Source organism: Urocitellus parryii, chromosome 11 (assembly GCF_045843805.1).
Source record: "Urocitellus parryii isolate mUroPar1 chromosome 11, mUroPar1.hap1, whole genome shotgun sequence".
Classification (NCBI taxonomy): domain Eukaryota; kingdom Metazoa; phylum Chordata; class Mammalia; order Rodentia; family Sciuridae; genus Urocitellus; species Urocitellus parryii.
The window spans coordinates 52,566,197-52,588,867 of record NC_135541.1 but is presented as its reverse complement, the minus strand read 5'-3'; the positions used below and the strand labels follow the sequence as shown (position 1 = coordinate 52,588,867).

Sequence of the window (22,671 nt, the reverse complement as noted above, 5' to 3'; positions counted from 1 at the left end):
TTAATGAACCTGTTTTAATCAGATTTGCATGGCTATGACCAAAAGACCTAATAAGAGCAACTTAAGGGAGAAAAGGTTTATTTTTGGCTTCTTGTTTCAGAGGTCTCAGTCCACAGATGGCAGATGCCATTACTATGGGTCTTAAGTGAGGCAGAACATCAGTGTAGAAGGGCATGGCCGATGAAAGAAGTTCATGATATAGTAACCAGAAAGCCTGGAGAGCTCTGCTCACCAGCAATAAAATATAAATCCCAAAAGCATACCCTCAGTGATCTACTGCCTCCAGCCACACCCTACCTGCCTACAGTTACCACCCAGCTAATCCATAGCAGTGGGATAACCCACTAATTAAGTTAAACCTAACATTCTAATCATTTCACCTCTAAAAATTCTTACATTGTCTTACACATGAGCTTTTGGGGGACACTCCATATCCAAACCATACCACCACCCAACTTACTGAACTACATAGCTTAGCAATATGGCATACTGTAGAACACCAGTTATTCTCCCTTGTGATGCCATGATGGGCTTGGCTAGGCTCCCTTCTACTACTCAGAATCATGAGTATATATGTAAATATCACTAGACTAGGAAAAAGAACAAAATTCAAAGAAGTGTGGTTTCTATTAAATACTATCACTTCCAAACCATCATAAAACCAAAAATTCTATGCCAGAACCTTGTAAGTGGGAGACTGACACTTCCATCATTAGTGAAGTATTCCAATTGCTCTACAGGTTCTCCAACACTTTTGTTAAGATTTTTTCATTTTATTCATTGTGATGAATGCCTAGTGGCAACATATTATGGTTTTAACTTATACTGCTGTGCCAAGCAACATGCAGCAAACTCACTATAGCCTATCTTTTCCACTGCTACAATGAAAAACTTAGGAGAAAACACACAAAGTCAAACAGGAAGGAAAGGAAAGGGAAGGGAAGGGAAGGGAAGGGAAGGGAAGGGAAGGGAAGGGAAGGGAAGGGAAGGGAAGGGAAGGGAAGGAAAGGAAAAGGGAAAGGGAAAGGGAAAGGGAAAGGGAAAGGGAAAGGAAAGGGAAAGGAAAGGGAAAGGAAAAGGAAAAGGAAAAGGAAAAGGAAAAGGAAAGGAAAAGGAAAGGAAAAGGAAAGGAAAAGGAAAGGAAAGGAAAAGGAAAGGACAAGGAAAGGACAAGGAAAGGACAAGGAAAGGACAAGGAAAGGACAAGGAAAGGACAAGGAAAGGACAAGGAAAGGACAAGGAAAGGACAAGGAAAGGACAAGGAAAGGACAAGGAAAGGACAAGGAAAGGACAAGGAAAGGACAAGGAAAGGACAAGGAAAGGACAAGGAAAGGACAAGGAAAGGACAAGGAAAAGGAAAGGAAAAGGAAAGGAAAGGAAAGGAAAAACACAAAATTACTGAGGATTTTGAGGAGTAAAATGAAAGTGGCAAATTGAGATAGAAAAGCAAAGCTTAGGAAGATGATTTTTTTTTCTGCTTTGTTTTCCTGTTTTCTTTGATCTGAGGTCTAGTACTCGGTGAATCTGTAGTTGCAACAAAGGCAGCAATAACTGACAAAATCCCCACTTTTCTGCCCAGATGAATGGGTGAAAACAACTTTTGAGAGCTTATTTTTTCTCTCCCCCTAACCCCACCCAGCAATTTGGGCATTAACCCAAGGATGAGAGCATAGGCTTGGATAGGCATATTCAGACTAATGAATTAGGAAAAGAGGTCTATGTGGTCCGAAAGGTGTGGAGGAAATCCTATAGTTTTCTTTATTTTCTCTCATCATTTTATCCCAGGTTAGAGTCTGACAAGTACAATAATGATAGAAGCTAAAATTCCAAGAGAAACTTCATATTTCTAACAAGAAGACTAAGAAAAGAGGTCCTTAAGACAAGAGTATAAGAGCAATGAAAGAGCCAAAGAACGGGGTTCCCTAATTCTATGTATGAACCCATGCAAAGTTCAGTCCTTCGTTCACACCTGAACTGAGCATGTGCAAGACAGACCAAAATATCATAGCAAAAGATCTTTGAACAGAACTGTAATTTAAACTATTGTCAAAGTACCAAAAGAATCCCTGAGAATAGTATGTGTAGGATAGGCTCAAAGCAGCATAGTAAAGCCCTTGAGAAGGCAAATGACATGAAATCAGTACTCACAGAGGGTGAGATTGAATTTGTGATCTGAACCATACTGAATTGGCTACTAAAACAAAATACAAAAAAAAAATCATTAGCATTCTCCAAAACTTTAAACAGGATCCAAAGACTATGTAATATAATATTCAAAATGTTCAGGATAAAACCCACTATAAGCCAAAGTAAAAAGATTGGGAAAATGTGATCAACTCTTATGGGATAACAGCTGACAACTCTAAAACAACCAAGATGTTATAATTACCAAAGATGTTAAAGCAAATACTAAAGCTAAAAACTAGTTAATAATTTCTCTTCTAGATAAGTGCCATATTCTAGAAACCTTCTTGTATTTAAGTTCTAGAATCCATGCCTAAGAATGCTCATACCAGTGTTTGCAATGACAGAACCTGGAAAAAGGCATAAGCTGTCACCAAAAGTAATATTGCAATAATACAAAAGTGAAATAAAGGAACTACACAACTATATACTACAAGCAACTATCTATGTGAATAGATAGGATGAATTTATAAACATAATGTTGAATGTAATAAAATTACATAACAATAAACAATCATTATATAGCTCACTATCAAATTAAATGTATACATATATATATATATAATTCATTTTTTAAAAGCGAGAGAGTAAACTTAAAATACAAGATATCGTTCTATCTGGAAAGAGAATGCGATGGAACCAGAAAAGATGCTGGTAAATTTAAAAACATCTGGCAATATCCTAGTTCAAAAATTACTGGTTGATTCCCTTGTGTATACTGCTTATGCTAAACCTACTTAGGTGACCAAAAAGTAGGCTTCTAAATGAAATCCCACATGCATAAGGAAAAAACCAGGTTCTGTCCTTCGTTAAAATAAACTCCAGAAACTTTAACAACCCATTTCACATCACGCCAAAACAAAGACTAGGTAATGTGCGTTTCCACGCCCCTGTACCGCTCACAATCACTTCCGTCTCAGCTTCCCATAGCTCCGCCCACCTAGGCGGAAGTTCCTTTCTTCTGGGTCCTCCCGCCTGTAGGGGGCTCTCCGAAGCTTCTAGTGCCACGAAGGCCTCCTGCCTGGGCTGTCCCAACGGTGCCTGTAAATTTAGCTCTAGAAAAGCTCTTTGCGTTTTAACTTTTCAGCCAGGAAACAATTGCACAGGCATTTTGATCTGTATAATATCGTTCAAACTCAATCTTGGCTGAGTACCCTAATCATCAAATCCTAACGCAGTGGAGGGGCCGGAGTCAGGCTCCGTGGAGACAGCCCCGAGATGCCGAAAGTCCCTGGCCCGCTTCCTCCTGTGAAGACGTAGCTGCGGGTGGCTGTGGTGGTGGCGTCCAAGATGTCGACCAAGAATTTCCGAGTCAGTGACGGGGACTGGATTTGCCCCGACAAAAAGTGAGTTCATGAAGGGATCCGAATTGGGGCCGTACTTATCAGTGAACAATTTTTTCAGGTCGATTCAGCAATTGCTGTTCTACGAGTTCCTCCCGCTCCTTAAGCCGGGTTAAGGCGGCGAACCGCCGGCTCCCAGGCGGAAAGGAAGCTCCCAGTCCCTTTCTGAGGAATGTCTTTCTGGGACCTTTTGTTTTGGGTTTGTCACCAGCGTTTCTTCGGCATTATCTTTCCAAGGTGGTCCCTTGTGCATTGCGAGATCACTTACCCTTTCGTCTCTGTACCCCACCCCCTCCCAGGCCAGGTTTCAGAGATAAGGAAATTTCCCCGGTGGTGGCCAGCTCGGTGTTGGATCTCCCCCACGTGACTTTTTCGTGCAGAACTTTATTCTTGTTTGCCGAAAACGTCGCTTTCTTGCTCTCGTCGTTTTCTTCTTGTTTTCTGTATTTTTAATCGTACATTTGCCTTTATTTATACCGTTTTCTCGACTCGATTTCTTTGGTTTGGGAAATTATCATCTTTTCTCTTAAGTGATCTTTAATTTTGTGCAAGAATCCAGTTTTTTGTCGTTTTCGAGTCGAAAGGCCTGTATTTTTGCCTGCATCAGCCCTGAAAGACGCCTGACCACGTGTTTTAGTGACTCTGCTTTTTGACATTGTTGCTAAACCCAATGTGATCTATTGAATTGTTTTTAGGCGGATCTTATTGTAGGCACATAAATAGATGTGTCTACTTGGAGACTTCAAAAATATTTAATGCACATTTCATGTTTAAATAAAAATCTTGAATTTCTTCCAGCTACTAAATTAGCCCTGGATAGTTCATGGTAGTGAAGAGCAAAATCTGTTGGACAAACCAGTGTTTAATTCTAGTTTCGTTTTAGTCCATCCAAAAAACTGGAATAGAATTGCTTCCTTGTAGTGAATAGATGGAATAACTTGGTAGTGTATGTAGAAAATGAAATGCAGCATATACTCCTTAATTGGCAGCCATTAATACTGGTTCAGTGTTAAGATCTGAAGAGACTGAAGTCTAACTCTGATATCAAGTAGAACAGAAAAGTTATGTTGGGAATGGAGTTGTTATGTGTGGTAAGACACTGTAGAAAACCTTCAAAACACATAGAATAACAAATTTTGATCACCTGTGAAATGACAACACCCTCAGATATTTGAGGAAGGACTTTTAAGAGTGAAATGCATACTTCTGTGCATTAAAATATATTTATAAAAAGAGACTATTCTACAGTATGTATTAATACAGGAAACTTTTACAGTGTTTAAAAACACCCCTCCCTTATCGTTTTTTTCCCCCCAATTGGATTTTGTATTTCTTGTAAAACTTTTTGCAACGTTGTAAATATCTTATTGTTTCCTGTACTAAGATTGTACTTGGGTGTTTTTGTTTAAATCTCCCTGATGTCTTCTCAGTAATTACTGAAGCAGGATAAAAATCTCACTTAAGCTTTGCAGTGGGGTTTCATTGTAAGGGTGTATGCTAATACAAAAATGCCAGGGCAGAGATCCTAAGTGATTTAACCAAGGTCACATAACTGGGTTTTGTTATCCTGTTTTTGTGACTCCCAAGTCACTTTTTCTACAGCTAAATTGTGATTTTATTATAATTAATGTTATTGACATGACAGATTCGAGTTCTGAAATCCACAACTTCTGGATAATGTGATGAGGACACCTTAAACATTCACATGACTTACGTGATTTCTGTAAATGCTTTTTATTTTCAGATGTGGAAATGTAAACTTTGCTAGAAGAACCAGCTGTAATCGATGTGGTCGGGGTAAGTATTTAAAGAAGATTCTATTAACATTGTATGTACAGATCGTTTCTGTATCTTCCCCAGATTAATATTGCATTATTTTTCTATTTTCAGAGAAAACAACTGAAGCAAAAATGATGAAGGCTGGGGGTACTGAAATAGGAAAGACACTTGCAGAAAAGAGCCGAGGCCTATTTAGTGCTAATGACTGGCAGTGTAAAACGTATGTGTTTCAAATTATGGTTCACTCTTCCTGCCATTAATGCATCCAGTCACTCCCTTGTTAATATTACAAACTTATTAATCACATTAACAAGTCAGTGTATCCTTTTAAATTGGAGGTCTTTTGGCTGTTAATCATTTCATCTTGTATAATAGAAATTTTTAAATTTTTTTGCATTTTTTAAATGTAATATTTAAAAATAGTTATTACTATAATGGATTATATATACCAGTAAATAAATGTTTGTTATTGAGAAAAAATTCAAAATGTTTTAGTTTTCTGTCATTAATGGGAAATGCATCACAAAATTCATTTTGACTATTTAACAAAGTAATTTTAGAATCAGAAGTTGTCTTCCATCAAAAATTGTTTTTAATTAGGAAGGATTCTATTGTTAGTTTAAATTTAATTCTGTATTGATTTTCCTGGCTTCCATCTTTTTTGCTGTGCAGATAAATCCTAGGTATATGGAAGAAGAGTGAATCAGTAAAGGTTCTCGGGGAAATATCTTTTTTGGTACCAGGAATGAACTCAGGGGCACTTAACCACTGAGCCATATCCCCAGTCCCCGCTTTTTTAAAAAAATTTTGAGACAGGATCTCAGTGCGTTGCTTAGTATCTTCCTAAGTTGCTGAGGTTGACTTTGAACTTACAATTCTGCTGCCTCAGCCTCCAAGCTGCTAGGATTATAGGCATATGCCACCATGCCTGGCTCACATAAATTTCTGATCCTGTAAAATTTAAATTTGTATTAAGAAATTTTCCTACAGCAGATTAAGTTACTGGATTTGGTAGGTTATGGAGTTCAGTGTTTAAACAGATTAGTAGAGGTGGGAGGGGAATATCAACAAATTAACATCCAAGAGTACGCCCCTAATCATCTTTAAGATGAATTCACAGACTAAAAAATTAGTGGAGCCTTTAATTCAAATTGATAGCACCTAGCCCAGGGCTGCAGATTCTCTGACGTTAACACTTTGTCATTTCTCAACTAGTTTTTCTTCATGCTATGTAGATTTTTATTTACATTTTTAGTAAACATTGCTTTATGCTAGTGATTTCATCTGAGTTTTTCTTTTAACATTGTAGAATGCTAAAATTTTTCTAACCTTGTAGCATGACCTTCTGATTTAAATTTTTTTTATTTCTGTAGTTGCAGTAATGTAAATTGGGCCAGAAGATCAGAGTGTAACATGTGTAATACTCCGAAGTATGCTAAATTAGAAGAAAGAACGGGTAAGATACAACTATGCTGTAACAAAATTATTTTTAAAGAAGCTAAAAGTTGAATTGACCATTATATCACCTTTTTGAAAGATTACAGTAATAATTGAGGGTTCTGTGTCTTTTGCCCTAGTGTTTTGTTTTTTTTTTAAACTGGGATTTTTTGTTTTCCCTTACAGAAAATTTTTTTGTTTCATAATTTCACAGTTTATTAAAAAATAATAGTGGTAGGGAGTCCTATCCCAACAAGAAGGGTCATTAGTATACTTTTAGAAATGTTTTTCTACATTTTCCCTCACTGATTCAGATGTTTGTAAATTGGTAATTATAACAGTATTGTCTCCTATTCATGTAATTTTGTAGTACATCCAAAAAGGAGGTTTTCCTATGAAAGTAGGTAATAATTCTTGAACTTGACTAAGAATACACTTTCCATAGTGTAGAACTGTCAAAATGCTCATAATTCTTCATAGGTGGGTCTCAAAAGACCACAGGTTGTTTGGATGGTGTTTGGTAGTCCTTGGCTAACATAATAAATTTACCATTATCTCTGTTGCAGTGTCATAGTTAAAACTTTATCACACAATTTAGTTTTCCCATTATTAGCAACTCCCCCAAACACATTGTCTGTATACTTCTGATTTTATCACTCAACTATTTATATATCACATAGTCAAGAGTTTCTACATATAATCTCTCAGATTTTTGAGTTAATAAACTACTTGCCTGTTTTTCTAATTTTGGACCACCTTCATAGTCTCAATTTTGTGATGATTAAGTAGATTAAACTCATAAGACTTTCCCTTTTTTTTCCTTCTCTTGCCTATCAAAGTTAGTTTTTCTCCTTAGCATCTCTGGTTCTTCTGTCTTCTGCCTTTCCACTGCATGTTGGGATTCTTAAAGGTCCACTCTTTAGGCCTTTTCTGTTTTCGGTAATTTTTCTTCACATTCCCAAGTTTTAAGTAACAATTGGCACACCATGGTACCCAAATTTATGTCTCCAACTCAAACTTCTTTGACCAATGTATTCAGCTGCTCATACAGCATTGCCATACAGATATTAGGTTTATGATATCCTAACTGAATGTGAAGAGGACCTGGTCCTCTTCCAGTGGTTTCTTTCTCATGATTTGTTCCACCCACCATAATTGTTACATAAGCCAGAAACCTAAATGTTCTCTTTACCCTAGATAGCTCCTTCATCTCACCCTTCTATCTTTTAAAAAAAAAAAATCATTTTATATTACTACTGTTAGCAGAAATACCATTCTGTCTTGTCATGGAAAAATAGCCACCTAGTAGTCTCTATAAATTCCCCTTTTGCCCAGTTTGTACCAGAGCTCTTTTGTTTTTTCCTGAACTGAAATGACCATTTTTAAAATTTAGTCTCAAAATTTTTTTCTACTTAGTCATTTTGATCTATCTACATCATGACTTCTTTCAAATTTTATTGTAGCAAAAATCTGTAGTTTGTGTTTTATACCTTCTTATTTTCCTTCCTTTCTCAGCTTTTTCATCATTCTGATATCTTAAACCATTTCCATTTCTCTTATTTTTGCTAGCAACAGTTGAATATGCAAAATAGCTCATTTTCTTGCTTTTCAATTCCTCTTAGCTTATTTGAAATGAAACTATCCGAGTTCCAAGAGAGCATTGGAACAGGATGTGAATTAAGCAAAAAGATGATACACTACCTCTGAAAGTTACTGTCTTAAGCATAATTCCATCATATTATTATACAGTAATTAATCTCTTGTTTTAGAATTTACCATTATGTGGATTTTTGTCCACTTTTTTTTTAAATTGAACTATTAAGGATAACTATTAAAATAATGTTAATACACTGGAATGTATATTCTTTACAATTGTTAATTTTTTTAACTTCTCAGGTGCTAAATTAACTGAGAATAGAGAATAGAATCACAAAAAATTGTTAGAATAATCTTTTTGAAGTATATGTTATATTCATCCTTTTTTCTCTAAGACTTGTACAGGGTATTGTATTTTTTTGTACAGAGTATTGTACTCGGGGGCACTTGACCACCTAGCTACATCCCCAGGCCTATTTTGTATGTTGTTTAGAAACAGGGACTCACTGAGGTGCGTAGGATCTTGGTTGCTTACAGTCCTCCTGCTTCAGCCTCCTGGGATTACAGGAGTGCATCATGATGCCCAGCTTAAGCTTTCATTTGTGATTACTTATTTTATCTAAGCTCTGATATTATAAAATCTTATAAAGAAATGAAAAAAAATGGCTACCATTGTATTTTAAAGCCTTCTAAAGAAACTAAAAGTTTTTAGATAACAGTATTTATCTTTGTTCATTGAAAAAATATTCATAAACCACTGTGCAGTGTACTGTGATCACCTGTTGAGCAAAATAGACATTTGTGCCAAAGATTAAAAGTCCTCTTGAAAGTTGTGTTTAAGAAGTAAAAATGAGTTATTCAAATAAGGATGTGAGGAGAATTTACTCAAATAAGAATAGGTTTTGTGAGCTTGAGTGAATTGAGCATATTGGATTAGCTCCTTGTTAGCTTCAGGAAACATTTTAGAAATCAGCAAGACCATGTAAGTCATAATAAAGAGTTTATATTTCATTCTTAATAGGAAGTATCTAAAGGATATTTAAATAAGGGACTGAAAGGGTCACCTAATTTCAGTGTTGTTACTGATTTGTGGGGAGAGAATTGCACTGGGAAAGCGTCAAGAACCAGAAGCTCAGTTGGTAGAGTGCTTCCCTTGCCATATATAAGGCCCTGGGTTCAATCCCTAGCAGCACAGAAAAAAGAAGAAGAAGAAGAAGCAAGAGTTTTTGAATATATTACCTGTAGAGTACTAAATCAACAAAATGAAAGAAAGTATGACACCATTTTTCCAGCTCACCTATTACTTACTGGGCATAAATGACATGACATTTTTCCAACCTATCTATTACTTGGTAAAAATGACATGCCCAAGTGTTTTTATGATATGGAGCTACTATGTTTCCCTTGTGCAGGGAAAGAGTTCATGAATCAGATGTTTCATACAATTCAAACAATATATCTTATCTATGTTGTCAACAGACTAGTTTCTTTTTCTGAGACTTGTATGAGAGAATGAGAAGATAGCATGGTATTTTTGTCATATTCATTGTAAAACAAAATTACCTACGTGAGTTAAATTAATCTTACTGTAATTTAATCTTCAGCTTTCTACATATTTGCCATATTTCTTTTCACTTTTATAATATTAAAGGTGAACAGAGAACTCCACTAAAAGCCTAACTCCTTGGTTTTAAATAGGATTGTTTTTAATATTTTTACATGCTTCCATATATGAATTATCCTGTCCAGTTGAACAAGGACTTATTTGCGCTGATGACAACTATATTGTAATATCAAACTTGTTCTATTGCTCTATTTTTCTTCTATAAATTTTTGCCTATCAAAATCATGTGGTTTTTAAGAAGAGTTTCATCTTTCCTAACTTTTTATTGATACAAAGTATAATGAAGAAAAGAGACGCTGTATTGATGTGATTTTCTTTCAGAAGTCTTTTTTTTTTTTTAATGGCCACAACTAATAAATTTAAAGTCATCTTTGTGGGCTCATGAAGTTCGTAAATCTGAGAATCATTGGCCTTGTGTAATGGTATTGTTCTGAAGTTAGATTGTGTTATTCTTCATTACCTCTTTGTCATGAGGGAAGACTTATTCAAAATTTCTTATCTCACTTTTTCTAAAAGTAGCTCATTTCTTATTCCAGTTTGTTTTAAGCTTATGTCAAAATGTGCCAAGTTATAAGCATTAGTTGAATATCAAAATAGGGGTTTGCTAATCTTAACTACTTTATAATAGAATAGTTTTAATTTGAAGCTTTACTAGTTATTTCAGAAACCTGAATAACTTTTAATTGTGAACTAAAAATAATTATGTAGACAAAAATTAAACCAAAGCCATAGGGTGACCTTTATCATTTCATTGTATTTGCCTGTATAAATTAGGAATTTTCCAAGCTCTAGTTAGTGGATCACTACATTTTAGCTCAGCAGTATCAAAATTTAAGCTTTGTGGAACTGGTAGACAGTGATATTAAATCTTTGATTCTTATTGAAACAGAAATATAGCAGTTTGACTTTAAATTGAGTTATATCTAACTTTGAGACTGTTCTTTGTGGTTATTCTTAACTTGCTTTTAAAAGACTAATAATTTATATGGATAGGCAACTGCCATTGATTGGAGTTTCTTTTTCCTGTTTGGAAGTGATATGGGTATGTTTTTGTTACTTGAATTGTCAACAGTTTATGTGCTCTCTTTTTTAGGATACGGTGGTGGTTTTAATGAAAGAGAAAATGTTGAATATATAGAAAGAGAAGAATCTGATGGAGAATATGATGAAGTAAGCTGGACATGGTTGTGTAGTTTAAATACAAATTAGGAAAATATGTTATCTTCAGGAGAATGTTTTTAAATACAAGTTGAGTCTTTTCCAGCAATTTATGTGTTGGCGAGGATGTGGGGGAAAAGGCGTACTCACACATGGCTGGTGGGACTGCAAATTGGTGCAGCCAATATGAAAAGCAGTATGGTGATTCCTTGGAACTGGGATTGTAACCACCATTTGACCCAGCTATCCCTCTCCTTGGTCTATACCCAAAGGACTTAAAAACAGCATACTACAGGGACACAGCCAATGTTTATAGCAGCACAGTTCACAATAGCTAAACTGGAACCAACCTAGATGTCCTTCAGTAGATGAATAGAGTAAAAAAAAAGAAAAAAAAAGTGGCATATATACACAATGGAACATTATTCAGCAATAAAAGAGAATAAAATCATGGCATTTGCAGGTAAATGGATTTTTTTGCCAATCCCCCAAAAAAACAAATGCCAAATATTTTCTGATAGAAGGATGCTGATTGGTAATGGGGTTGGAAGGGGAAGCATGGGAGGAATAGACAAACTCTAGATAGGACAGAGGGGTGGGAGGGATGGGAGGGGGGCAGGGCTTATGGTGATGGTGGAATGTGATGGGTATCATTATCCAAAGTACATGAATTGGAGTGAATATATACTTTGTATACATCCAGAGGTATGAAAAGTTGTGTTCTATATGTGTAATGTGAATTGTAACTCATTCTGTCGTATATAAAAATTTAATATAAAAATAAAGAAATTATAAGATATATATTATATATATAAAGATAATTTTTTAAAAAATATTAATGCACTTTCAGTGCACTGAAATATTTTGAAACTGTTTTTCTCTAGTTTGGACGTAAAAAGAAAAAATACAGAGGAAAGGCAGTTGGTCCTGCCTCTATATTAAAGGAAGTTGAAGATAAAGAATCAGAGGGAGAAGAAGAGGATGAGGATGAAGATCTTTCTAAATATAAATTAGATGAGGTAAATAATTTCCATGCCCTATTTTCCATTTGTCTTATTTGAACTATTACATAAACATGAATGCATTTTGACAATCTTGGAGCCTTGACAAAGATATAGTCTCATAAAGGTTTTAGTTTCTACTCTGCCACACAGTTTTTGTTTTTTAAGATAAAATAGTGACCAAGAAAGAACCACCCTTCTCTTATTAAATTCTAGAGAAGAGCAGATGTAAATGACCAAGATACTAATAAAGCTATGAAGACACATGATACGATCACATTAAGAAGACTACTTTGGTTTCAGGGGTGATTTATGAGAAGGTAAAATTTGAGCTGAGACTTAAATGATATGAGGGAGCCAGTAAAAAGAGGTGGGATGAGAGCAGATTCAGACAGAACAGCGGATAGTTTCTGTTGAGTAGAAAACAAACCAGACATTAAAAATTCATATGTAGACCACTGTTCTTAGAATAGAAGAGAGAATGATGAGGACAACACCTGATATTCTGTGGGGCCAGATGGTAAGTTTTAGTTTGGCTGTTTGGTCCAGATTCGGGGTACTTTGAAGGCTGATCATGAAAGGTCCTAGAATGCAAGTGTTCCAGAAACAAATGAGTTGTGTTTATCTGACCTGTTCTTCAGGATGAGAAGTGTTAATATATTGAGAAATTGGAGTACCACAATGGACTTCAAGAATTAGACTAGCTGAGAGTTACTGTGATATACTAGAGAAAAAAGGATTCAAGTTCTAACCTAAAGACTAAGGGTACTAGACTCTGGGACTTTTGTTTATGAAGTAGAATTGAATGTTCTTCATAACTAACATGGTAATATATTGTGATAGAAAAAGAGGAAAAGAGTATAACTTCCAGGTTTACACCTATCTAGCCTATCTATCTGATTAGCTGAATGAGAAATAGAATAGGTATATTTCAGAATTTGAGAATGAATTTACTTTGAGATTCAAGTGCTTATATTCATATGCAGATATCCAGGATGTGATCCTATTCATTTTCCCTAGTAGGTAGCATTAATATCTAAATGTCTAAATATAAATGAATTTTTGTTAGGATGAGGATGAAGATGATGCTGATCTCTCAAAATATAATCTTGATGCCAGTGAAGAAGAAGATAGTAATAAAAAGAAATCTAATAGACGAAGTCGCTCAAAGTCTCGATCTTCACATTCACGATCTTCATCACGCTCATCCTCCCCCTCAAGTTCAAGGTCTAGGTCCAGGTAAACGGGTACAGGTCAAGGGTAACACCAGTCAAAATGTCAGTATCTAACTTCTTTATTTATAAATTTCAATTTCTTTTTAATTAAATAAGCTTTTTATTTAAAAGATCTTTCAAGTCACCTTTTAAAACACTTTTTACCCTGATGCCATGTAGATGCATACTGTCTACTGTTTTAAGAAATACGAAATCTTTAATATGAAACCTTTAATGTTTTAGCATTCTGACTTTTTAAAATAAACTTAAAAATTCAACTAAATTATGACATACAGTGATATTTAAATATCTAAATAGCTTACATTTAGAAATGTTTAGGTTCAGTGAAGGGTTATTATTTCAGGATATTAAAGGTTAGTATAGAGAGTTTTCTGAGCATTGAAATCATAGTTACACAATTTTTGATAATCTTTTGATATCAGTATTCTGCATAAAGAACAAGATCTGCCATATTAGTTCAGTGACTTACTGTTTATCACTTGGTTGTCCAGGAATAGAGGATTCAGTTGGTGTTGTACTTAAATATTCTTTTGTTTGGTAGTGTAAAATGCATATTCTGTAATTATAGTTGGCAATAAAAATAAAACTTTGGCTGAAAAATAGAAGTGCCTTAAATAAACAGCATTCTCTTAAAAAAATTATTCACAGTTAAGTAATACTGTGGACAAGGAATTTTAAATAGTGGTAGGAACATTCTTGAAATTAAATATATATTGTAACATTCTATTTTCCTGGATATATTAGTCCTGGGTGGCTTCTAATAAATTATTTGTGAGCATAAAAGTATTTGTCGTTTTTCTAGTACTATGGTGGTGCTCTGTGTTTACAACCTAGTGGTTTTAGTGCAATTTTATCAGGTTTGAAAAGTGATAGTTAATTTTTTAAGTAATATTTTTTTATTAAAACCAAAAATTTTGGAAATCTTAATTTTATATATTTATGTTTTATATGAAAATGAACTCTAATGTATGTCTTTCTTTCAGTGTTCATATCACAGAGATCAATTAAGTGGTCCTGGGGGAAAAAAAAATGCTTCCATGTTGTTCCAGGTCCCGTTCAAGAAGTTCTTCCAGTTCGCAGTCAAGATCTCGTTCCAGTTCCAGAGAACGTTCGAGATCTCGTGGGTCGAAATCAAGGTGAATGAGGTAGCATCTCTCTGTACAACAGAGAGAAAAATATTTAAAGGCTGCAGAAGGTGTTGCTGCTTTTCTCTCTTATTTTGCTTCTACTTGTTAATTTTATTTTAGCATTAGAAAACTAATGCACTTGCCTTGGCTTAATTTTCTTACCATGAAATGTTTCCATTGCCAGCCGTGTGCCAAGACATTCCCATGATTGAATTAAGGTGGCTGTTTCCCATTATTGCAGAGTTTGTTATTTTTGTCCTAAGATTTAATAAAGTAGGAAGATGAAGTCAAATCTTATCATCACACCACTACTAGTATTTGATTTCCTTTGCAGTAGTGTTCAAATAAAATTAATATGCAAAAGAAAAGTTTGTTATTAAAAGGAAGAAAAATAATCTTGTCTCAAAACAAGATTTGTTTTGCAAGGCAAATGTTTATAGAAAAAGCTTTGCCATTTGTCAGATAAAGTTTCTACAGAGTACTGTGTACGTTTTTTTAATTTCTAATTTTAAATAGTATTATAAACAGTATTGTTAGAACAGACACCTGTCTTAAAACTAACTCAGGTAGTATGATTAGTTAGTTTAGGTAGGATGAAGTAAGCATTGCTGTGAACTTTCAAGTTGCATTTGGTCAAACCTGTAGAGAGAGCAGTCTGTAGGAGCTCTCTTGAAAGGTTTTTCTGTACTGGATAAAATACCCTCCCTTTGTTTTTACTAAAGGCATTTAAGGTAAATAAGAAAACTGCTAAAATCCCACTGAAGTTTAATAATGGCTATTTTGGTAAACATAATTAATTGCTGTTAGTTTGAGTCGGATCTTGTAGTTCAAATGAAGTTAATCTTTAAAGAGAAAAGAATAATATGCACACTTGTATTGAGCACCCCCCCCCCAAAAAAAAAAAGTAAATGCATTTTCTTATTATGTATTAGTATTCTAGTCCTTTATTTTAGAACTTAAATGAATATCTGTAAACTTTGATATTCCCTTTGGGAAACACTATAAGATTTATAGAACAGCCTTTATATTCTTTTTAAACATTATTCTTTGCTCATAACTTTCCAAAGAATTCTCCTTTTGGGCTTTCTGGTTTTATTTTAAGCCCAAAGGTGAATTTTTTGGGAAGTTTGAGCTAAATTCCTTCAAACTATGTAAATGAAGAAAAAAGTTTTGCACTTAAATATTGTACATTTACTTCTGCCTGAAACATGTGAATGTCAACACTTCATATTTCATGAATAGTGGTACTTTCATAAATATAATAAATGTAAATCAAGTTTTAAAGTTACTCATTTTTATTTGGATTTTTAGCAGTTTACTACAATTACTGTTTGTTCTTGTTTCTGTACCATATTTCTCATATAGCAGCTTAACTTATGAGTTGCTTAATTCCATAAAGAATTGTTTTGTTTGTTTTCCTTGGGAATTTGTACTTAGCATACATACTCTCTCCCCACATGGAAGAGTATAATTTCTAAACATGTCACACAGTTGCAGTTAATCTGCTAAATTTACTATTTATATGCTTTAAATTAAAAATCTTATGTAGAAAAAAGTTAAATTCTTTATTAATACTATAATGCTGGTTTTAATTACAAATAATGAGTATGTGGGCTTTTAAAGAGAGATGAAATTAAAATAACTTAATATTTAAATAGAGTATTTTCATATTCATCCAGAAGTCTTCTGTTGAGTAAGCAGTAAGTATTCTTTCATATAAAATTTTCGTAGTTGTTATAAATCCTGTTTATTTTTGGAAACTGAACAATCTTCTTCATTTCTTCTTTTAATGAAATGTTTGATTTGTTTCTCAACCAATGAAGATCCAGCTCCAGGTCCCACAGGGGCTCTTCTTCCCCACGAAAAAGATCTTATTCAAGTTCATCATCTTCTCCTGAGAGGAACAGAAAGAGAAGTCGTTCTAGATCTTCTTCACCTGGTGATCGAAAAAAAAGACGAACAAGATCACGGTCACCTGAAAGGTTTGGGTTTCTGTAGAAATAAGAATGGGTGTTCTTAAGTATATTTAATAGATAAGCTAGACTTCCTAGTCAGGGGTTAGATTCCCGTCTCCTTTGTTCCACCTTTAAATTATACTTTCCGTCTTTAAATTTAAAAAAAAATTACTTTGTTTAGTCTTATACTTTGATCAAGTTGTTTAGAATATAGATCAAACTATTCTTAGATCATTTTGTTTAAATTTTTATTTCCTTGTATAATATTATAGCCAACTCTCGGTTATATTTGTTTTTTTTTAAAGATTGCAGTTCAGAGTTGTATGTTGAAGTAATTTATGGGTTGATTTTTTGTAATTTATGATATTTTAAATTAAATTTTAGAACTGATAGGAATTCTAGGACATCTAATAAAATTAACTTTCAGATCATTAGGAATCTGTCTTTAAATATGTATAAATGCATTACAGTAGCAAATTGTTTCATGCCCTTCATCTATAAGGAAGTTGTTCCTTATAGCTAATAAATTTTTCATCTTGCTGTCCAAAGCCATACTTTTTTAGAAGGACCTTTACTGGGTTACTTGTCTTTTTGATATTTTTAAAATTTGGAGAGTGCAATTATCTGTCAGCCTTTTCTGCAACAGGCTAAATTACTCAGTTTCATTTGCTCACTTGGTTCTTAGTGTCTAATTATATAATCATTTAATGACTTCATTTGTATTCTTTGCTAATTTTCCATATCCTCTTAGCATGTGAAAATAAGGATTATGTAAAATCTGATTATATTTGGGTTCGATAGTAGGATTATCTCATTCCTAGATACATTCCTACTTGTACAGAATGCTTAGTTTTGCTTCTTCACATTTTAAAGTTTAGATACTAGATTACACACAATTAGTCTTAGTTCTGTGCATTTGTTTCTTTGTAAGAAAATTACTCTGTACTTGAGTGAAATTCCTTCTGTTGCTTTCTTACCACTTCTGCAAATTTTATCTTAGCCACATATAATCCCCCTAGTTTGTTGTCATCTAAACTTAATGAACATGTTCTCTATTCCATAAGCCAGGTGATTGGTGAAAACACTAAACAACCCTGAGCCCAGGGCCAACCCCTACGGAACACCACTACTTTACCCAGGTTGATATTGACTTATTCATATTAGCTGCATGAATATAACACTATAACTAATTGTACAATCATCTTGTGTGACCTCAATTTCCAAAATTTAATTATTTATGAATATATTTATTCCTACACATTTGGAAGCCTTGCTGTATTGGTTTTACATATAGACTTATTACACTTTCTATAGTGTATCACAGAGATTGGTGTAGTCACACTTCATTAGCAAGTTTATAAGTCTGTTGTACAATATCTGTTTATATATGCATTTTTGCAAGGCTTCTCTTCATCACCTTAAATAATTGAGAGGTGGCTATATTTTGGAATAAGAAGATATTTCTCAATTATAGAGTTTTAAATTATGGTATACCATTTCTAGGCTCACATCCAAGTCTGTAAACACCAGATTATCTTATGTATGTAAGTTTACATATTAGTTTTTAATTATTCCTTTTTCTAGTATCAAGGTGTTTAAATTTTTTATTGTTGTTGTTTTTACAATCTTAATGAATGCTGAAATACAGATCTAGTTTACTAGATTACCTGCTTTGTCCATTATGTCTTACAGGCGCCACAGGTCATCTTCTGGATCGTCCCATTCTGGTTCCCGTTCAAGTTCAAAAAAGAAATAATGTATTAAAAATTACATCTTAAACAAAAAAATCCAGTACAGTGCATGAAGCATATTTTTTAAGAAGTTGATGTCTTACTTGGTCAGAAGTGCTAAATCTGCTAGTAGAGGTGCATGCCTTTATTGCTTTTCAGAATAATACAACTGTGTTTATTTGTGAAATTAAAAGTAAATTGCATTTTAAGCCATAATGTCCCAAAATAGATGGTCTATTATTCATTATTTACAACCATTTGCTTCATTTAAAACCATCTCAGCATAACAAAGTACCTTTGTTTCCTAATTTAAATACTTATTTCTAAATATATTCTGTCTGTTGGCTAAGACAGGATTAAGTAGGCTTGCCTGTACTTCGGGCATAGAGGCAAGAGTGGTAAACTCATTGGAAACAACCTTTTTAATGTTATTAACCTATATCAGAGTAATTCTTACCAGGACAAGTTTAAGTTGTAAAGCAGCCTACTGGAAACTTCTTTATTTGAAATTCGCTATGCTGAGGGTGCCTTAGAATCATTGTCTCTCTTTTATGCAGCTTCACACCAGTTTTGCACCATTTTTATGCAAAAGAATCTTGTGATTTGAAGAAGGAGAAAGGTGGTGTTCATTTCCTTTCTGAACCATAATTTGGGGCAAGAAAGTCCAGTTCATCTGTTCTCTACTGATATGGTTGCCTGATTTTTTTTTTTTTTTTATTTTTTTTTTTTATCTCAAGATGTTTGTCTCAAAAGTTTAAGAGGCTTTGTGTGATATCCTTTAAAGATCTAGTATCAAACATGATAGGGTAGAAAAGGCTAAATCATAGTTAATGAGCAAATTGAAGAAAGCTTTTGAACTGTATATCCCTTTCGATGAAAGACCAACAGAGACAATTGTGAATTCAAATATTTGCCTTGATGTTTAAGCACATTACATAAAATTTTCTTCTGGATAACAAGTGAATGCTTATTTCTGCATGATATAAGCAAAATTTTATTTTTTTTCCTATTCACTTGAAATAACTTATGGCTTAAAATGCTCTTAGCGTTTTGTTTCTCAGAATTAAAATCTGGTCACTTGAGCTCTATTTGGTTTTCTGGTTTAAAAATAAAAAGGTTTCTCTTAACAGTGTCTTCAGTGACAATGCAAGGTAAGTATTAGAGGAAATCAAAAATTGTGCTTGGGGGCTTTTTGTTATGGGATACTGCTTTTGTTTTTGTTTCTGTTTTTGTTTTTTCTTTTTTCTTAACATTGTCTGCTGCAATTTAAATAAAATTTTAAACATTTTAAGGTATTTAGTAGACAGACCAGACAAAATTACATTTGTTTTTATTTTAATGTGAATGTTTTTCTCTTCAACCAATCTAAAAACAAAATACCTTATGTAGAAATATTTTCATAATATTTTTACTACAAGCTTTCCCATGTTTTTTTATGTCTTAATTTTCCTTGCTACGTTTACTGTAGGTTGCACAAGAATTTTACTCTCTTGTAATTGTGCCTCAGACTTTTTGAAAGTCCACCTTCTAAATTGCCCAGATGATGATCTAGATTCTACATGTTACATTGGTTTATTCTTGTGCTCTCTTGTATTTAAAACTTTGGCTGTACTAAGCAAATGCAAGGTTATAAATTTAGCTAATAGGAGTTTACAGACAATTCAGATGATTATGATTTCTTGGTTTAACTGAGCTGTACTAGTTCATTTCATAAGGAAATGATGCTGTAGACAAATGTAAATAAAGTCTGTGAGTCAAGCATCAAGTGTGGTGTTTGTTAGAAATTACAGATTTTTACACTATGATCTAATGTTTGTTTTTAGGAAAAAATTTCTTTTAATTTTTCAGTTTTTAAACTCTTTACTTTCATGTTTTTATGTGAGTGCTTGGTTTAAAAGAGATTGTTACAGCTTTATGTACTTGTGACTTTCAGAGAGCTCTCAAATTAGTTGAATACTTCCTGCCAGAACATTACACATCTTTATTACCTATGGTAAAACAAAATGTTAATAGTGTGCTTCCTGAATTACTTTTAAAACTATCACTTTACAGCATTCAACAGCTGTTTATTTTTAGATGCTGGGTTTTAAATTTCTTTTGGGGATTCTTTCATCTAAACAGTATTGAATGGTGATTTATCTGAAAGTATCCACATTCAAATAAGCTCTAAATATACAAGACTATCTGTAGGCACAAAGATAAATTAATGTTTATTATCTTCTTGCTATGGCATTCATAGCCAGTACTGAAGATGATGGTAAGAATGTAGGGAATCCCCCCCCCCAACTTAAGTGCTGTTTTTGTTTTGTTTTGTTTTGTTTTGTTTTAATAGAAATAACTTCAGTCTCCATGGGTCAAAAAAATGATCATGAGGACGTTTTGTTTTTAATGAATGGAAATAGTTTGTGGGTTTCAACTAAAGAAGTGCTTGGGGATGTCATTTGAAAGCCTACAGTTAGGGAAGTTGAGTTAAATCAACTAAATTTTTATTTCTAGAATAAAAAAAAGAGGTGAATTAGAAGGTGTGGAAAAAAAATGGAAATAGAAGACTTTCACTTCAATCCAAGATTTATCTTTTCAACTGAAGCACACCAGTATTTTTTTAGTATATTGGCCAACGTACTGTGATTAACAATGATACCTGAACAACACTAGTTTAAGTTTCCATCTTACGTTGTGCAGTTACCCCTTTATATTAATATACTCAGAGAGGACACAGGAGGCTTCAGGACACTCATGTTTATAGGGAGAGTCCCAAAGAGGTTTCACAGGTATCTGTATTTTTAAGTCTTAATTCTTAAGTAACATCAGGGGAAACTACCTCAAATGCAAGAAACTGGTAAGAGCTCCAACCATAGGAAACATGAAGATTCAGTTCCAGATCATAATTGCTGAAAGAGAAAAGACGATAATGGTAAGAAATGTGAAGCAGTGCAAGCCCAAAGACAGTACATCTTGTACTGAAAAATTGGCTTATTCTCTGGTCAAAATGTATTTAGATAATAAAGATGAAATCCAAACCAGCTGTTTAAGAATCTAGAATTTACAAGCCAATGAGAGAAAGGATGTTTGTTAACAATAGATGGAAAACTGTCCACACAAAGCATAGAGAGTGCTAACTGGGTTTATCTATTACATAATTATCTTTAAGAGGAAATTGTTTATATTTTATTGAAGTTATATGTACAAGGGAAAATACACAACAGTACATAGTTCAAGAGGCAAGAAATGGAAGTGCAGTATTTGAATGTGGTTGTACATTAGAGTGTTATACATCATGAAAGTAGATGGTAAAGTTGAAAGGGCTATAAAGGATGGGTCATTTGAATAGTAATAAAAGAAAATAGAACAAAAACAAATAGGGTGGGTTTAAACCCAAACTATCAATGATTATGTCAAAGGTAATTGATGAAACACCACAACTAAAGGTGGATATCACTCTGAAAAAAGGAAAATATGCAGAACTAAGGGATTTCAGGAAAGTAGATTTGAGAGCAAAGAAAAGGATTTTTTTCTACATGGTGATACTTACTTGACCAAGAAAGTAATTTGTGCATTTATTTCAAAATATGTGAAGCAAATGTAAAAAGCCCACAATTATCAGATTTGTGTGCCTGTCATAATTAAATGTAAGTTCAAAATATGCTTATAGAAAACTAGCAGTCAACTTGACCTGGTTCATTTATGTAGAACTCTTAATACTTGTTTTCAGGTACACAGCATCCTGAAAATGGGTCATACTGGGGTCACACATTGCTATTACATTTGCATGAAGTTCAAGAACAGACATGGCTATTGTAATAGTTGGGTCAGTGATGTTTATACACTGGGTAGAACAATTATTTTAGTTGGTAGAACTGTATTTATCAAATGTGGCTACAATTGTATGTACCTATGTAAAAATGTCACTAAGCTTGTACAGATAACATTTTTGCATGTTGTATGAATATTATACGTCAAAAGGTGTTTTTTATGATTTTAGGTTAACTAAAAAGTTGCAAAAATTGAGTTCCCCTATACCCTCATCCAGTTTTTTTGTTAATATATTACATAGTATATTTGTAAAGCTAAAAAACCAGTATTTGCACATTAATAACTGTTGATTTTATTTGAATTTCATTATTTTTTAAATTTCATGACCCATTTAAGAGTACCACACTGAATTTGGATGCAGTGTCTTTTATTCTGACCTCACAAGTTTCTCATTCTTTTTTTCGTAAAGACCTTGGTCTTGTGTATCCTATAGAGTGACTCCTCAGAGTTTGTCATTTTTGTGATTAGACTAGGATTGTGAGAGCTTTTCAAAAGACTGCTGCTAAAGTGAAGGCCCTTTTCACTAGCCTACATCAGGGATGCATGCATAATATCTGTGATCCATTTAGTGTATAGTAAGGTTTATGTTCATTTATGTTTCAAGACATTTTTATAATGCCTTTCACAAAAAATCAATTGAATTTAAATGATATATGTATACATATATCATCTACATTATGAGTATATAT

General features: G+C 33.6%; 1 protein-coding gene across 3 annotated transcripts; it reads left to right on the top strand.

Moving 5' to 3' along the window:
• Positions 1–3,181: 3,181 nt before the first annotated feature.
• Zranb2 (zinc finger RANBP2-type containing 2) lies at positions 3,182–19,930 on the top strand. 3 transcript variants are annotated; one of them, XM_026409146.2, is made up of 11 exons: positions 3,183–3,530; positions 5,272–5,324; positions 5,418–5,526; positions 6,680–6,762; positions 11,057–11,133; positions 12,006–12,140; positions 13,192–13,361; positions 14,407–14,493; positions 16,308–16,466; positions 17,504–17,578; positions 18,132–18,218. In XM_026409146.2, the coding sequence occupies exons 1-10, from the start codon at positions 3,475–3,477 to the stop codon at positions 17,535–17,537; spliced, it is 963 nt and encodes a 320-aa protein (XP_026264931.1). In that variant the 5' UTR covers positions 3,183–3,474; the 3' UTR covers positions 17,538–17,578; positions 18,132–18,218. The 3 variants fall into 3 exon arrangements, with proteins under 3 accessions (XP_026264923.1, XP_077647208.1, XP_026264931.1); XM_026409138.2 differs by lacking the exon at positions 17,504–17,578 and having other exon boundaries at positions 3,182–3,530; positions 18,132–19,930; XM_077791082.1 differs by lacking the exon at positions 18,132–18,218 and having other exon boundaries at positions 3,182–3,530; positions 17,508–17,578.
• The last annotated feature ends 2,741 nt before the right edge of the window (positions 19,931–22,671 follow it).

Bases quoted from the DNA above. Each gene is read 5' to 3' on its own strand.
- Zranb2 (XM_026409138.2), top strand. From the start codon at position 3,475: ATGTCGACCAAGAATTTCCGAGTCAGTGACGGGGACTGGATTTGCCCC. The intron at 3,531-5,271 runs GTGAGTTCATGA...TTTTATTTTCAG, and splicing joins TGGATTTGCCCCGACAAAAA to ATGTGGAAATGTAAACTTTG. The intron at 13,362-14,406 runs GTAAACGGGTAC...ATGTTGTTCCAG, and splicing joins AGTTCAAGGTCTAGGTCCAG to GTCCCGTTCAAGAAGTTCTT.